This window comes from Lepidochelys kempii, chromosome 7 (genome assembly GCF_965140285.1).
Source record: "Lepidochelys kempii isolate rLepKem1 chromosome 7, rLepKem1.hap1, whole genome shotgun sequence".
Classification (NCBI taxonomy): domain Eukaryota; kingdom Metazoa; phylum Chordata; order Testudines; family Cheloniidae; genus Lepidochelys; species Lepidochelys kempii.
Genome location: NC_136386.1, coordinates 81,281,667 through 81,300,388, shown reverse-complemented (window position 1 = coordinate 81,300,388; position 18,722 = coordinate 81,281,667). Strand labels below are relative to the sequence as shown.

Below are 18,722 nucleotides of genomic sequence, written 5' to 3'. Positions count from 1 at the left end.
TGGAAACAGGACTGTGTGGGGGCAGATTCCATATGAAATCAGAGAGTGATTTGTGTATTTTAAGAAATAACCTTGGCATTAAAATGCTTCATAGTCATCTCCCGTTTTCCTGGAATTACTCATAAATTAAATCATCCAAATTCAGATACACCAGTTTCTCTCATAAGCTGTGATTCTAAGCAGATATTTCTCTTTTTTTCCATGTCCACACTTTTCTGATATCTCATATCATTCTTCTTAGATTTGAAATTTGCTGTGAGAACTTCTAAGGGCTTCTTTGGAATTCTTCAGGTAGCTCCTGAGAGCAGAGAGCAAACACTTGTGCAGACTCCCCCCACCATCTCCCAAGACCTGAAGACGTTATTACTAGTTTGTCTAAGGCCCCACAGGATGGCCACTGATGCATCTCCAGAATATAGGACATTCTCTTGGTTCTCCCCACCCCGACCTACGTGACCTCTCCACCCTTGCCAGCATGACCTCTCACAAATTGCACAGAGGATGCCATTGTTCAGAGTGTACTGCCCCACCCTACCCAGCGTGACCTCACACACACGGTGCATGTGAGGTCATGCCAGTGGGGGCAGAGGGGTGTTCTCTGGAAAATGGCATCCTTCGTGTATGATACCAGACAAAACCATGTCTAGTATCAGACAGGCACAAACCATATGAAAACAGGACTGTCTGGTTTCAAACTGGACAAATAGCTTGTCTACCACCAGAACAGAATTTTTTTCTTGGTCTTGACATCCTGTATTTCCTTTGAGAGACAAGGTGGGTGAGGTCATGTCTTTTATTGGACCTGCTTCTGTTGGTCACAGAGACAAGCTTTTGAGCCACACAGAGCTCTTCTTCAGGTCTGGGGAAAGTATTCAGAGTGTCACAGGTAAATACAAGGTGGAACAGATTGTTTGTTTAGCATAAGTAAACATATTTCAAGGGATCATGATCATATACCTATCACACACTTTACTTTCCCCACAAATGATACAATTGTGTCCTGACATTGAGGTTTGTTACAGCATAACTTTAAAGTAGGAAGGCACATACTTCAGAGTATTTGGCTAGATTTATAGAAACATTGGGAAACATTTTCTCTTCCTTTTCCTTTTATTTTGCTCAAGGGATATTGATTTTTTGACTTATGGCTTATGATCAGAAACTAGCACAATATGTTGCTTCGTAACATGCTGTTAGGAAGAAATCTATCTACAGTAGCATCTCAGAGTTATGAACACCTTGGGAATGGAGGTTGTTAGTAACTCTGAAATGTTCTCAACTCTGAACAAAACGTTATGGTTGTTCTTTCAAAAGTTTACGACTGAACACTGACTTAAAGCAGCTTTGAAACTTTACTATGCAGGAGAAAAAATGCTGCTTTCCCCCCTTTTTTTAGTTGTTTACATTTAACACACTATTGCAGTGGTTTTCAAACTTTTTTTCTGGTGATCCAGTTGAAGAAAATTGTTGAAGCCTGCGACCCAACGGAGCTGGGAAGAGGGGTTTGGGGCGTGGTAGGGGCTCAGGGCTGGGGCAGGGGGCTGGAGTGTGGGAGAGGGTCAGGGCTGTGGGCTGGGGGTGCAAGCTCTGGGGTGAGGGGTTTGGGGTGCAGACAGGGGCTCTGGGTTTGAGGGGGGCTCAGGGCAGGGGATTGGGGCACGGGGTTGGGGCACAGGCTTACCTCGAGCGGCTCCCGGTCAGCGGCACAGCAGGGGTGCAGAGGCAGGCTTTCTGTCTGTCCAGGCACCGCGGACCACACTGTGACCCAGAAGCAGTCAGCAGAAGGTCCAGCTCCTAGGCGGAGGTACGTAAGCGACTTCGTGCAGCTCTTGCCCGCAGGCACCCCACCCCCCCCAGCTCCCATTGGCCAGGAACTGGCCAATGGGAGTGTGGAGCTGGTGCTTGGGCCCTTACGTGGAGCCCCGTGGCCCCCCCACCTAAGAGCCAGACTTGCTGCTGGCCACTTCTGGGGCACAGCATGGTGTCAGAACAGGTAGGCACTAGCGTACAGGTGGGCACTTTTAATGGCCCGGTCAGCGGTGCTGACCAGAGTTGTTGCAACCCAGTGCCTTACATTCCACGACCCAGTACTGGGTCGCGACCAACCCACAGTTTGAAAACCACTGCCCTATTGTACTGTATTTGCTGGTTTTGGTTGTCTCTGATGTTGCCTGATTGCATACTTCTGGTTCCAAATGAGGTGTGTGGTTGACTGTTCAGTTCGTAACTCTGAGGTTCTACTGTATCTCAAGTACTTATATAGTCCCCATTTATCATAGTATCTGAGCAGCTGACAATCTCTTTTTACTGCATTTACCCTCACAACACCTCAGAGAGGTAGGAAAGTACTGTTCTCCCCATTTTACAGATACTAAGTGACTTGTCCAACATCATATGGGAAGTCTGTGGTGGAGCAAGTCATTGAATCTAGGTCTCCCATGTCCCAGACTAGTATGTTAAGCACTTTTCCATTCCTTCCTTGGAATGTTGAAAGAATAACCCATCAAATAAGTATCTTGATCTGAACAGAATACATTGTATTAGGGAGACTTCTGATCTATGTTGATCATTTACTTTCCAGGCATGGCTTCCCCAAGTACCATACCTGTCAAATCAAACTATACTGGAGGTTTAGTTCCAGTTACACCTTAATATCAGGGATCTTTTCCTGCATCCATTATCTCACCTTTAAACTGTGGTTGCAGATTAACAATTGTGAAGTTGTCTGTGAGTCACTAAACAAAAATGTTGTTTTTTGTATATTTAGGACATCAGAAAATCTCTTCCAACAGCTTTTATCTCTCAGCAGTGCCCTGGCTACACTGTTTTGTAAAGTGTCATGTGCATTTGTGTAGCTACAGGGCTCGGAGGAAAAATAGGGTGATTGAACAGGTGATTAGGTAGAGGATATGGGATCAGAAGTAAGGTACAGTAAATCCATGAACAATTTGGAGAATTCAAGAAGGCAACTTTTAGCTACAGTTGAATTAGATGGAACTTGAATGAGGATGGGGAGTGTTATGTCTTCATGGAGTAAGCAAGTTGCGTGACCACAACTGAAAATTTAGAGGATGGGGAGTTGGACTACAGAAGCCAATAAACCCTTGGTTTTTACGCACATTGTAGTAAAGAACAAAGGAACAAAGAAGAACGCATAGCACATGAATCTTCTCTCGTATAGTCATTTGAGTTATTACAGTACAAAGGAGAACCCAACCCAACACAGCAGAATTGTTGGAATGGTTACTGCTCTTTAAACCTCCAGAGTAGTCAATATCAAGCAACAAAAGGCCTTCCATTCTGCCAAGTGTGATGTCTTCACAGCACTCCCAGCCCCTGCTACCGTAAGGACCACAGTTTGAGCCCAGAGATTTTTACATAGGGTCTTTGTGTAGCAGTGCAAAGACCTGCTACTGGACTGGCTCAACTGTATAGTTTTAAACTATATTAGTGTGTTTAGCAGCACAAATGCTGATCATGCAATTTTTCAAACCTACAAAGAAATGCAAATATAATAACTTTTTAGAACAATGAAGCAATTATTTTCATATCACCTTTTTTTTAACCAATTGTGTCAAAGGGCAGAATTTGGAAAAGAAAAATCTAGTGACAAGAATTACATATGTTGTAACAAAAGTTGGATAATAATGTTGTACCTTTGATACATCTTGAGTTATATAGTTGAAGACTGGGGAATCATTGCTTGGTCCCTGAAGTCTGCGGGTCAGTTTTTCATCATATGTTGTTCTCTAGCAGAGGGAAGTAATGGGATTAGGAAGATAGTACCGTAACACTTAAAGGCATAATTTTAATGAATCTGGAGCTGATTTCGGAATAAAAATATAATGAATGAAGTTCAGAAGTAATGAAATATTACAACATAATTGGAGAGTCTGATACTTGTTCTAGATACTTGGGGTATTTCAGCAGTTTTTCTGCAGATTTTTATTTTATACTGGCTGCTATAAAAAAAAAGATGCAGTATGTAATTACAAAATAAGGGCATTTTCTTCTTTATATTGTGCTACTTTACAGCAGAGAATATGGGAGGAGAGAGTTCATCTGATGGAGCCATTTAAAAGTCAACCATAGGCATTTTTTCTTTCTTGTGTGTTTCTTTAATTAAAAGTATGGCATGCAAAAATGACCATGTTATTGCAACATCCTGATCCTGCACTGTGACACATGCTGGCAAACTGTTGTGCTCATGTGGAGTCCCAGAGATGTAAGTGGGGCTTCATGCAGACACAGCAGTCTGTGCACCCAGATGACTATGCAGAATCATGGCCTAGATTTGCACAGTTTAAATTTTAAAAGTCAGGAAATGACGAAGATAAGGTTCCTACAGTAGAATTAACTCAGGAATGTTGTAGGTGTCGTATTTCCTCTTCCTGTTTTTTCTTGTTATGTCTATAATTCAATAGATTTGTTAAAACTATAATAATATATAAAGTAAAACAAGGCCATGTTAATATTGCTGTAGGAATCTTAACTTTAACTTTTATTGAGTGAAGGTATCATAAGAAACTTAAAATGGGGAACATGAATCTCTTGCTGAAGTAAGTAAATACTGTAAAATTTAATAGACTTTAGTCTATTTGTCTATTTACTCATTGTGTGTGTGTGTTTGATTTGTTTTTGTTTGTAGGATTAGCATGAAAGAACAGAAACAAAGTGATTGCCGACAGGTTTTCTGAATGACTGATCTTGTCAAACAAAGGTTATAGAATTTTTTAAAGGGTGATTTACATAGAAAGATTAGAGAAAGGTGGTTCTGATTGGGACTAACTTGGACATCAGTAAAGCATTTCATAAAGCATCACACAGTAAAGTAATTAATGATCACAAGTTTGAGTAATAAATCTAGACTGGAGTCCTGGACAATAAACTGGCTGAAGGGAAGAGAACAAAGGCTTGAGCTGCAATTTAAGGACTAAAATTCAAGGTTCTTTGTTCCTTCAGCTGGTGGTGACTGTGACACCCTGGTATCCCAATATTCACCACTGTGATGTAATTAGGATATATTTTGTACAAAGTATGCCTTGTGAGGTATCCTTCTAAAAGTCTTGATCTGCTAGACAGTAATATCTAATTGGATTGTATGTGCTATCATCATATGTGAAGTTATGAAGTTTGGCTATATATGTGTTACTGAAACATTTAAGGTTGAAAACATCCACAAGCAGCCTTTCAGGTACAAAATTAAAAAGGCCAAAGAATGTTAATGGCTTATTGAGGAAATACCCCAAGGATTACCCCAGGAACTGTGTACAATAGAAACCTCTCAGAGATAGTACTACACAATGGGAACTGTTTGACCCAGGTCACAGCAAAAGAGCTTTCCACCAAGTGGGAAGAAGATATAAAAGGGGTTCAATGACATCATGATGGTACCTCATTCTCCCTACAACAACACACCTGGAAACACCTGAGGGGCAAGGACAGAACTGTGGAAAGTGATGATCCCAGGCTAGAGGGATTTTTAGCCTGTGTATGAAAACCTGGGAAAGCCAAGGCAGCTTGTGCCTTAAGAAACTGCCAGCCTGTTTATCACTCAGGGTGAGAATTTGCTAATTCATATCCTTCCTATCTAGTGTGTTAAACTCAGTTTGTGGTTTTGTTTATTTACTAAGGTAATCTGCTTTGATCTTTTTGCTATTACTTATAATCACTTAAAATCTATCTTTTGTGGTTAATAAACTTGTTTTTGTTTTGTCTGAAACCAGTGCATGTGTAGATTATAATTTAGGGCAGAAAGCTATTGCATATCTCTCTCCACATTGAGGGAGGGGACGAATTTTATGAGCTTACGCTGTGTAGTTCCCTGTGCAGCGTGAGATGGTACAATTTTGGGTTTACACTCCGGGAGGGGGGTGCATGCCTTAGCAACTGGGAGGTGCCTTAGCTGAGCCTTCCATGCAGATGATCTCAGCATCTATTTGTAAAGCTGCAGCTGGGCGTGTCCCTATCTGTGTGTATGCTGGTGAAAGAGCAAGCTTGGAGAGCTTGGCAACTTATCACAGCACCAAAGTGTGAAAAGGAGCCCAGGCTGGTGGGTCAGGTGAGGTCAGTGGTACCCCAGTTCCAAGTGGCATCCCAGGGGGAACCCGTCACAGTGACATCTTGCTATACAGTCAAAAATGAAATATAAAATAGTAAAAATCTAAGATCACAGCCACTCACATATAATACACAGGCATCAAAAATACAAACCACCCCCAAATGATCAGTTCTCAAGTAGTCAGATGCAAGACGAAAACAGAAGAAAGAGCAAATGTGGGGAGGGGGAGTGTCAGAGGGGAGGGCAAGGTGCACGCAAACTGTACAAGGCAGATCAACTGAAATTAATGGGTTTGCAGTGTCCCAACAAGCAGAGTGTGAAAATCTCAATGACTGTTTTTTAGGTGATGAATTCTATCAGTGAGGACCGTTGTCCAAAAGAGACCTTTCTCTTTGATCTTGATTAGACCTAGGGCCTTAAAAAGACCATAACAGTCAGCCAGGGACATAACGCAACTGGTGACTGCTCAAGTAATTAGGGTACATCTACACAGCAACCCCCCCACCCCGTCACAACAGCAACTCTCAGAGCCTGGGCTCATGGGGCTTGTGCTGGTGGGGTAAAAATAGCAGTGTAGATGCTCTGGCTGGAATCTGGGCTCTGAGACCATTCCCCTCTTGCCAGGTCTCAGAACCTGGGCTCCAGCCCAAGCCTGAAAGTCTACATTGCTGTTTTTAGCCAGCGTGAGCCCCTCAATCCTAAACCAGTTGACCCGGGCTCTGAGACTCACTGCCACAGGATTGTTTTTGCTGTGTAGACATTTCCAGAGAGCCTAGATTGCTAAGAGTTTTACATATTAATACCAAGGTCTTGAATTATATCCTTTGGCATATTGCCAATTACTAACCCTGTTTTGTCTTGTATTATACAACTGGGCATTCTCCATGAGGGCACCTTGACTTTGGAATTTAGTTCCCTCCCTTTATCCAAAATAGCCTACATTTGTATGTTGCTTTTTGGGATGGCTGAAGTATGTGTGATTATGGTGCTTTAGGGTACAGGGTTTTCTGAGGGAGTTTTGGGGGGGGTCTTTGTGGGGTGTGACTGTGTTTTGTGGGCTCTGAGATGAGATAATTGTGGTTATCAATGATTGGTTGTTTTGTTGTTGGTGGTGCAGAATGATTGAAAAGGAAATGAACTCTGATCTGCTGTTGCTGTGTTTGGTTTTCATGAGGTGTAGTTCTGTTTTTGGTTAGGGTGCCTAGATGAGCCCTTGGATAAACTCTCTCCCTCCTGTATTGTGAAAGGGCCCAAAATGTCCATTACTTAATCATCTGCAGCTTTACTCTTTGTACTAACAATAAAACAATCACATGCTGCTCTCAATGTCTCATATGAGATACAGCCAGAAAGCACTGCTGCATGGTTTTCTTCCTGGTAAACAACATAAATGGGTGGGTACAGTTCATAATTCTTAGGGCTGCAAGGGTTCTACTCACACAACTAATCCAACTCCTTGTTCTCATTCCTTAACTCTAACTTTCCTTGATTATTGTAGATCTAGTTCCCTTAATTTTACTATAACACAGGGTTCTGAGATTTATTTATCTTTGTTTTCCAATCAATTATATAACTTGTATGGTAGCTTTCCAAGGAAATAACACTGCTGTTAACTCAAAAATGTTGTCCAAATAGTAGAACTTTTCCCATTCATAGTCCCGTTGAAATGAAGCTTGTAAGTATAATTCAGTTTAAAGTATGGTTATGAGGATTAACGTATTTAGTAAAAATGGCATCTTATTACTGCACACACAGTAAAATTTACATCTGCTATTAGTAAAAACATGTTTTTACTCCTGCCAGCACTGCACAGCTAACATAGCTGGGGAAGACTATATTATAATCTATTCCACCTCATGCATCATCAGCAAAATTACTGGCTATATTCTGAATCTAGAATCCTTTATTGTTGGTGATGAATGATATACTGGATGAAGCTAAGGAACACATCTGGATTATAAAATATCATGCTGAGTGCACAGTTATAAGAGCAAACTCTTGACTTGTAAGCTGAACAGATTTCACATGAAAGTCCTTGTTGGATAATAGGGAATCAAGATGTAAATGTATATGGAATCACTCTTGTGTAATATAATAGTAATTATAGTAATATAATAAAATGATAGCAGCACTTTATATTTACAATTCAGCATAGTACATCTTTCATTCCGGATGATCCCAAGATGCTTCACAAACTGTATTATACAGCAATCACTTTCCCTGCCACTGAAATTCGGACAACTCTAAGATACAATACCAATGCGGAGTCCAGTGGCACCTTAAAGACTAACAAATTTATTTGGGCATAAGCTTTCGTGGGTAAAAAACCCACCTCTTCAGTTGTTTTTGTGGATACAGACTAACACGGCTACCCCTCTGATACTTGAGATATAATACAACACTCTGCAAAAGAAAAATCCTATACAACAATTTTTAGGAGGAGGTGGAGGTAATAGGTGTACAAACTAAGGCTGTCGATTAATCACAGTTAACTCACGCGATTAACTCAAAAAATTAATTGTGATTTAAAAAATTAATGGCGATTAACTGCACTGTTAAACAATAGAATGCCAATTGAAATTTATTAAATATTTTTGAGTGGTTTTCTACATTTTCAAATATATCAATTTCAATTACAACACAACATACAAAGTGTACAATGCTCACTTTATATTATTTTTGATTACAGATATTTGCTCTGTAAAAATTATAAAAGAAATAGTATTTTTTAATTCACCTCATACAAGTACTGTAGTACAATCTCTTTATCATGAAAGCTGAACTAACAAATAGAGAATTATGTACAAAAAACCCCTGCATTCAAAAATAAAACAATGTAAAACTTTAGAGCCTACAAGTCCACTCAATCCTACTTCTTGTTCAGCCAATCGCTAAGAGAAACAAGTTTGTTTACATTTATGGGAGATAATGCTTCCCACTTCTTAATTACAATGTCACCTGAAAGTGAGAATAGGCATTCACATGGCACTGTTGCAGCTAGTGTCGCAAGATATTTACGTGCCAGATGTGCTAAAGATTCATGTGCCTCTTCATGCTTCGGCCATCGTTCCAGAGGACATGTTTCCATGCTGATGGCGCTCGTTAAAAAAACAATGCGTTAATGAGATTTGTGACTGAACTCCTTGGGGGAAAATTGTCTGTCTCCTGCTCTGTTTTACCTGCATTCTGCCATATATTTCATGTTATAGCAGTCTCAGATGATGACCCAGCACATGTTGTTCATTTTAAGAACACTGTCATTAAAGATTTGACAACATGCAAAGAAGATACCAATGTGAGATTTCTAAAGATAGTTACAGCACTCAACCCAAGGTTTAAGAATCTGAAGTGCCTTTCAAAATCTGAGATGCACGAGGTGTGGAGCACGCTTTCAGATGTCTTAAAAGAGCAACACTCTGATGCGGAAACTACAGAACCTGAACCACCAAAAAAGAAAATCAACCTTCTGCTGGTGGCATCTGACTCAGATGATGAAAATGAACATGTGTCGGTCCACTCTGTTTGGATAGTTATTGAGCAGAACCCATTATCAGCATGGACGCATGTCCTCTGGAATGGTGGTTGAAGCATCAAGGGACATATGAATCTTTAGCGCATTTAGCATGTAAATATCTTGCGACACCAGCTAGAACAGTGCCATACAAACGCCTGTTCTCACTTTCAGGTGACACTGTAAACAAGAAACAGGCAGCATTATCTTCTGCAACTGTAAACAAACTTGTTTGTCTGAAGTACGACTGATTGGACTTGTAGGCTCTAAAGTTTTACATTGTTTTATTTTTGACTGCAGGGTTTTTTTGCACATAATTTTACATTTGTAAGTTCAACTTTCATGATAAAGAAATTGCACTACAGCACTTGTATTATGTGAATTGAAAAATACTATTTTTTTTACAGTGCAAATATTTGTAATAAAAAATAAATATACAGTGAGTACCGTACACTTTGTATTCTGTGAAATCAATACATTTGAAAATGTAGAAAAATTGAAGAGTATTTAAATAAATGGTAATCTGTTATTGTTTAACAGCGCAATTAATCACAATTAATTTTTTTAATCGTGCGATTAATTGCGATTAATTTTTTAAATCGCTTGACAGCCCTAGTAAAAACAATATTGAGAAAATCAAATATAGTGAAACTACTAGCTAAGCTCAATATAGGACAATACTCATATCCATTCATTAAATACTTGTCTTTTCTATGCAGGACTGATTTATCAATGTTTGATAAAAGCTGAATACAAATTCCTAAAAAAGAACTGTCTCCTGGTACTCAAAATAAATAAATAAATAAATAACCCCCACAAATAAACAAACAAAAAGCCAAGTTAATGCAGAATTACCTGATACAAAATTAAAAAAATATTTTTCAATATTTCATTTGTTGGGACAAAGTACAGAAACATCTAGATATAGTGCATCAATTTCAGTATGGTGATTTTTGCCCACCTGCCAAAAACAATGGTATTAGTGGAAAACACCATATGTCCACTGTTCTTTTTTTTCCCCTCCTTCATTTCATGTTCTGTTTGAAGACCAATACCAAGAGGTTTTCTCTCAAACTTTCAGGTGCTAGTATCAACCAAACCAGTATCCTCCCCCAGTTGTGGAGGTATAAAAATGTTAGTGACTCAGGTGGGGATCTGGAAGCAGAGGTGAAAACAGTGGATTTAGCTCTAACACTGAGTCCATTGCGGAGGAGATGGATTGTTCATTTTGCGGTGGAACTAGACTTCCCCTCTTTTTTAACATTAACTTTTGTTGAACCTCCCCAAAATTGTATGTTGTCTGGCAAGTTATCTTAGTAATTAGAGATGGGTCAAATCTGAACTTCCTCGAAGTTCTTGGGCTGCAGGATTCAGGATTTTGATTTGGCCTCATTCCCAATGATAAATACAGTATATAAATAACTTGTGGCATCAGCAGATAACTTTAATACTATGCAGTGCCCCTTGTTTCTACAGAGATTATCATGCAGTTAACTTTACAGACTGACGTGTATTTCACAGTAGTTATCTAAATAATTTGTCTTACTACCATAGCAAGTACAAACTGTAACACTTGTGATTCATCTGCAAAACATACCACATGCCAATTGTTTTACTAGAAGTATTCTAGGAGGGGAATCCATGAGAGGAAAGGTTAACAGCATAATTAAAAAGCCAGAGATTACAACAGCAGTTGTAACAGTGGGTAACTGACTCCACAGAGCCACAGTTTTCAGATACCTGTGTATTCTCTTTCAGAGATGCTTTCATACACTTTTTAAAAAGTTCTTCTTTGTGAGAAACTTCGGCAAATCCCTCCTTTTGGGACTAAGCCTCAGTAAACAGGTTTAGTACCAGGGGTCCCATGTAAGTGGTGAGGATAGAATACTTTCCCACAGATAAAATGGCTACTCTGTAGCCATTAGTACATGCTCAGTCCTTCATGTCCAAGTTCATACCAATATTATTAAATGGCTGTTGAATCTGCATTATCAAGGAATTTCCCCAGCCTCCCCCAACATTTTGTTGCCACCTTAATTTCTTATTCACCCACATTTTGAAGTATTTACTGATCATACTTATTTCAACTGATATTCACTTTCTTGAGCTTTGTTAAAAACTTATTTAATCAAGCTCACCTAAAACTGGCTTTGAAGTTCCTACTGAAGGACATAACGGCTACCACAAACATTTTTATGATAAGCTGATAATGAAATAACCTCTCAACTAATATTACTAAGCTGTCTGAAAAAATGTTCATAACAAAAAGAATTAAAATGGCATATTAATTCATACTATTTCAACCCAAGTAAACAAGCAATCTTTCATACAATTAGTTGCCTCTACTTAAGTTGTAACAGATATGTATAGTAGAGGAATTAAGATGTGTGTAATTAATTAAATGTCATGAAAAGTGAGGAAGTGAAATCCATTACAGGTGAGGAGCCTATGCCCAGATAAGGTTTTATATTCCTGCACTGCTACCTAAATTTTCTCTATTAGAGATTATCAAGCAAAAATGTAATTCAGTCTTAAGAACTCTCACAGTACAAAATTCTACAATCCATACCTCTTTCTATCCTTTTAAAAACTCCAGTTTGTTATTGTAAAGCAGTACGTACTACGAGACCTCACAGCCTTACAAGCATCTATGTCCCATAAGACTCAACATCTATCTTGCTTGTGATGAGTGAATGAAGTGCACTTTAATAACAATCAATATTTTTACCTGCTGACTACTATGTCGATGGACATCCTCTTTGAAATTCATTTTTCTCTGCAGGTCCCTTACAACTGCAGCTTTATTGTCATGAATATAATCATCTGTTGCTAATTGCTGGGGCTTTACATTTTTCTTCATTAGTCCATGGGTTGCTCTAGAAAACAGATCTGTTACTAAAATGCTGATAATGATAAATAGTAGTCAATCACTTTTGTAATGTCATTCATTATACTCTAAATATGCAAAGAAATCAGCTGACTGCTTCATCTATTAAACAGAGAAAAAAACTTACTATCTTACTGTGTGCATTTAACTCTCCTTAATGCCAGTAGGAATTAAGAATGCACATCTAGAAAAGAATACGCATTATATACTACATCTTGGTTCCAGATCCTTCCTTTCTGGAATGATGTCATCAGAATAACACCAAGCTGTTCAAGAAATGTCTGTACATCTAGGCATAGGTACACAGAGACATAGATGTAACATACCAAAAAAGTTAATGGTGTTTACCTTACCAGGGTAACCATGTAGTGGGTGTGTCTTCACTCTCCCCTTCTCTTCTGATATTTTCCCTGATCATTCTTTCCTTTCTGTGCCCTCCCCTTCCTGGTTCTTCTAAGCCAAATCCCTACTTTTCCATTTCTGAGATGCTGTCTCTTTTTAAACTAAATAAAACTTTAATAAATGTTTGAATATTAAACAACAGTCTCTACACTAAGTGACTATGATCGTGGAACACTATGGCCTTCCTGCCCCAAAAGCAATTGGGGAGTAAATCTGGAATGTACTAATATAATTAATTAGTTGTGTTCTGACTAATGGGAAGTAACGGTAGAAGGGGTAACAATCCCTCACTATGAAAAGCACATTTATTTTAGATCATCCCGCACAAGTTTGGTGTTATCTCACCATTCCTACTGCAGTAACTCTTAACATCACCAATGAAAAATAATGAAGCTAAAGTTCTGGTAAATCATGGAAATGTAGGGCTGGAAGGCACCTCAAGAGGTCATCTAGTCCAACACACTTCACTGAGGTAGGACCAAGTATATCTAGACCTAAATGTTCATCTGTTAACTCAAATAATTTTCAGCTCCTCTGTATGATTATTTTTGTGCCCCTCATTTTGATGCTTGCTCCCATATTAAGATGCACATTTGGCCCTTGGCAGTTTAGGAGCTATTTACATGTGGAGTTAGCTCTGGGCTATGAGCCAGGAACTGAATAATATGGATAATAATAGTTACCTACCATACCTCAGTATTCTGAGGATTAATTAGTTAATGATTGTAAAGTGCTATATAAACATGAAGTGTGATTAATGTGAAGGGAACAATTATTCTGCAGTACTTATGCACTAGCTCCAACTGGGTTTTTGTTTGTTTGTTTGTTTTTTGCCTATTGTTGTTGTTGTGAGGTTGTAAAAGCCTGCAGAGATCTCATTCACTGTTTGGTGGGGTAGGGTTAAAATCGTAACTAAGAACATGACAGCTCTGTTTCATGTGTCTGCCTTCCATGCTGAGACTACAGAAGACTCCAGGCATGTGTTCTAGAAATGTTGCTGAGCTCAGCAGAAACCAATTACCTGGTGGTGCTGAGCAATCTTAAATGTACAAGGGAAGAGGTTTCTTCGAACTTTACTGTGAAAGACTGGTGAGTGTTGGGAGTAGACATAAATTTTTGTAAATTCCTAGATTTGTCTGTATTTGACATAAAGTTATGGCCATGGGGACTGCACACAGGACTGTGAGTTAGGAGACTCTAGGTTTATTCTTGACAGTCACTGCCTTGCTGTCTCTCATTTACTCCATGTGTAAGATAAGGATAGTAATGCTAACTCCCCCTTTGTAAAGAGTTTGGAGGTCTATTCATGAAAAGATCTTTAAAAGTGTTACAATCTCATGCAGTGTTGGTGTGAGATACAGCAGTTATTATTATTATTAATCTCAACTCTGTCAAGAAAACAATGACAGAACACCCTCTTCTGGCCTTCAGGCAACCCCCCAGCCTCTCCCAGCTCATCATCAGAAACAAGCTTCCTACAGACCAGGACACACCAACTCCAAGTAGCACTAGACCCAGCCAGAACAATAGATACAAAAACTCTAGATGTTATCTTCACTGCTATGATTATCAATACCCCCAACCACATACCTTTCAAGATCCATGGGTCCTACACATGCCAATCACAATATGGGGTATACCTCATCCAGTGTACTAAATGCCCCAATAACAATCCCAGACAATCCCTACGCTCTCAAATGAACTCACACAGGAAAATAATAAAAGACAAAAACACCATGGTGAATACTTTTCACAAAGCAATCACTCCATATCTGACCTATCAGTCTTCATTCTCAAAGGACACCTGCACAACACCTTCAAAAAACAAGCCTGGGAGCTTAAATTCATAACTTTACTAGACTCTAAAAATCCTGGACTGAATAGAGGCACTAGATTTATGTAAAACACTATATAACCCACTAACCCCCCCACACCCAGCTTTTTTTTCCTCTTTCCCCCCATGACTGCAGCGGTATTAACTGGCCTTGAACACCTTGAACAGTCCCTTGAAATATGTATCATCTACTTATTCTTAACAATCTGTTCCACGCTGAGTACATTTCCCAGACCTGAAGAGGAGTTCTGTGTAAGCTCAAAAGCTTGTCTCTCTCACCAATAGAAGTTGGTCCAATAAAAGATATTACCTCACTCACCTTGTTTCTCTAACAAAAAAACGAGACACTTGAAACATTAATCTTTTGGGTATAACATCTTACTTGTTTGGTTACATAGAGCACACTAGTCTGTCACATAAACCTCTCTCTACCGCTTGTTCTAATAATTAAATTACCATTTATTTGGAAACTATTAATTCATCAGAACTTTTATACGGGTCTTTAAATATTTAACAATTGCAAACAAAATAGCATCCTTTTGTAAATTATTTTTAGATATACCTATTCTATATGCCTACCATTGGGTCACCGTGTCTTGGTTACCAAATCCTTTAAAAAATTTTAAATAATTTACGCACAGTAGGTAAATGAGCTTTTATAGCTCACAGATAAATTTTAGATTTATATAGCTTTTATAGCTCACAGATAAATTTTAGATAGGGTTTAGATTACTTATTCTGTAAAATCTCTTCCTCCCACTAACAGAATTCTCTGCATCCCTGACGAAGTCTTGAGAGTCCTCAATATCTCCCACCTCGATCCATTTTAACCCTACCATCTTGTCATCCTGAGTCCACCCTGTCCTCCAGGTATCATGTTGTAGCTACCATCCTTCCAGATGGGCCTGCCTCAAAGCTTCCTTAATTGGGCATCAGGGTTGAATGAATCAAATCCTCCTTTCCAAGAAGTGGGCATGCTGCTAAAGGATAAAAACCCACCAATATCTTTTTATTTCTCTTTCATGAATGACATTATTTCAACAAAACATCCATGTGAGCACAAAACAGAAATTAACCATGGTTCAAAGTAACCTCCTGTACCAACTTCAGCTTGTAAGTTTGTGCTACTTACGCAGCTGGTGCGCTTCTAGGCAGACCCATAGCATTGGTTGGTGGTATAGAAGGAAGTGAAGGAAGGACAGAACTGAGAAAGGCTACTGGGTTCTGAATCCGGCTGATTGGAGAGACAGGAGTAGGAAGTACGCTGTGGGGCTGAAACTGGTTCAGGCTAGATATAGAAAGCAATAGTGGAGGCAACACTGATTCTTTGGGACTTGCTAGAGGCTGCTCACTTTGGCTTGTAAACCTTCCTGGAGACCTTGTCTGGATTGGTGGAGGAGATCCTACGAAATTTTCCTTGTTCATTGTTCTTTCGGTTCCTTGAGACATGCTGCTGAATGTAGGCACTGGGGAGCTGGAAGGGGAGTTGATAGGTGGTGTGGTGTTCTGGGAAACAAGGAATTGTTTCGGTCGGGTATAGCTGAATGTCTGGGAAGGAGAGACTTTGGCCTGCTTGTATATAGTTGATGTAGACTGCTGGTTGAATGAAGTAGCAGAGTTCAATATACCTGTGTTGAATGGCAGTTCTCTTGGAGATGTGGGAGATGGCTGCTGTAGATGCTGCTGTTCAAGCAAGACTTGGTTGTGGAGCTGTTGTAACTGGGTGGGATCGCTGTATACAAAACAAGGATAGGTGAAATCTGTCATGTGCCACACCAAACTGTTAAACAGATTGTCTGCACTGCCACTGTAATTCTGAGAGTATAAATTTTCATGTGCAGCTGGTCACACCTTGGGCTCAAAAGGAAAGGGGAGGAAATTGTGATACTGATAACAAAAACTAGGGAGAGCGTCTTTCCTTCTTCCAGCTCCAGTTACATACCATGTACTGTGGCATCAAGCAAAGAGAATGATATCGGGTGGAAAGAAAATACTGTTAAAATAAACCACTCCTTTCCCCTGCTAAAAGCCCTTCCCCTTTCTTCCCACTGCCATAATACATACTATTTGATTGGGACAGTTTTGTTTTTTTAAACTTTAACAGGTGAAGAGAACTATTCACAGGAATATAAAACTCTGATCTGGAGACTTCACTTCCTTTATTTTAAGAGAGTCAGATTTTGCTGTTATAGTTAGTACTCAGTAGTTCGTCTCTACTGAAGTCTGTGAGCTTGCACTGGTGTAACTGAGAGAACAATTAAAATTAACTTTTACAATCCAATATCAAGCCTACCTTGTTAACATCAGTTAAGAGTTTAAACTGAGTGCTGAAACCAATAGTATGGTAAACAAAACTCTGTAATAACTACACTTCAAGAGTAAATGTAATCAGCCTTAATTTGGCTAGTGTTGATATTCAGTGCAGGGCTGGAGTACATCATTCAGGGAGTAGCTGCATTTCATGCAATTTTTATTTCCTAGATGTTATTTATAGTGGATGTCTTTGTTTACTTTGCAGTCAAGGCAAATTCTTTTCCACATTATGTGATATATTTTGTTATTATGCATGTGGAAATATAGCATATGGATAATAGGCTGCCTTTCCCCTTAGTGAAAAACAACATAAATAACCAATATGGGATGTGAAGAGTCATCATGTAATAAATTGCTCAATTTTTCTTTAATATCTAACAAAGAAAGATAGACAAACTGCTATTGCTTATTTTTTTAATGTTCATTTTATATTGCACTTTAATCTTCACCATTCTATGCAGAGTCTTCAAACCTTATGGTGCATTCATCTGTCTATGAATTCACTTACATTTTCTTCACAGGATTTATAAATTTCATATGACAATTTATCTTTCTGGCACTCCAAATCCAAACCCTATGAATTTAGTGGACCTTCAGATTTATTTAAATGTAACTGTTGTTCTTCACATAATTTAGTACCCACAAAAAACTATGTTAAAAGAACATTATTAAGATTTCAAAGTCAAGCACTGAAAAATTACAAAATGCCAGAATTAAGGTTGCCTGTGCAAGTTTAATTTGGCCTCCTTGGGCATCTGCATTATGATACAGCCTTTAATTACATGATCACATATTATTTTTTCCACAGAACTCTATAGTCATTCAAGTGTTCGGCAACATTAATAATGTTGTGAAGACTTACCATGTCCCTCCTCGGCCTTTTTTTCTCTAGACTAAACATGCGCAATTCTTTCAACCGTTCATCATGTCAGGTTTTCTACATCTCTTATCATTATTGTTGCTCTCTTTTGGACTCTCTCCAGTTTGTTTCTTTCTTAATGTGTGGTACCCAAAACTGGACACGTTACTCCAGTTGAGGCCTCAGCAGTGCCAAATAGAGTAGAACAGCTACCTCCCTTGGCTTACATAATACATCCCAGAATTACATTTTCCTTTTTCACAAAAGCATCACACTGTTGACTCAGATTCAATTTGTGATCCGTTATAACTTCCAAATCCTTTTCTGCAGTACTACCATCTAGCTTATTATTCCACATTTTGTAGTTGTGCATTTGATTTTTCCTTCCAAATGTGCCAAACAAGCTGTTGGCAAGTCACTTACTCTCTGTTTTCTCATCTGTAAAATACTACACACTTGCCTCAGAGTATTAATTAGTTAATTTTGTAAAGTACTTTTAGATCTTTAAATGAAAGATGCTATGTAGGTTTGCTTGTTTGTTTGTTTGTTTTTTATGAAGGGCTCTACACTGCTTGCTAAATTGGATTTGAGGCAAGGAGCTCTGTAAGTTCCATTAGCAAAAAGATAGAAGTTTATTTCTTTAGTTAACTGCAAAAGGGTGTCCAGATAAAAGAGGATGCAGTTTGAGTGTAAATCATGGCTGGGATTCCAGAAGTTGCCCTTGAACAAAATTACACTGGTCCTTAAAATCTCCCCTCAGACCACACAGTGCTGTAATCCTGCACTGGTATCACACCGTCTTAAACCTCTAAATATTTGATTTGTCTCAGGATGAGATTAATTTTCTGGGTTATA

General features: G+C 38.9%; 1 protein-coding gene across 1 annotated transcript in view; it reads right to left on the bottom strand.

Annotated features, from left to right (window-relative positions):
• MYPN (myopalladin) overlaps window positions 1–18,722 on the bottom strand; it is a 115,194-nt gene that overhangs the window by 25,140 nt on the left and 71,332 nt on the right. The window contains exons 11-13 of the mRNA XM_073353448.2: window positions 15,828–16,427; window positions 12,301–12,448; window positions 3,657–3,749 (exon numbers count right to left, since the gene is read on the bottom strand). Of these exons, the coding sequence (XP_073209549.2) occupies window positions 3,657–3,749; window positions 12,301–12,448; window positions 15,828–16,427 (841 nt within the window). The remainder of the gene's footprint in view (window positions 1–3,656; window positions 3,750–12,300; window positions 12,449–15,827; window positions 16,428–18,722) is intronic.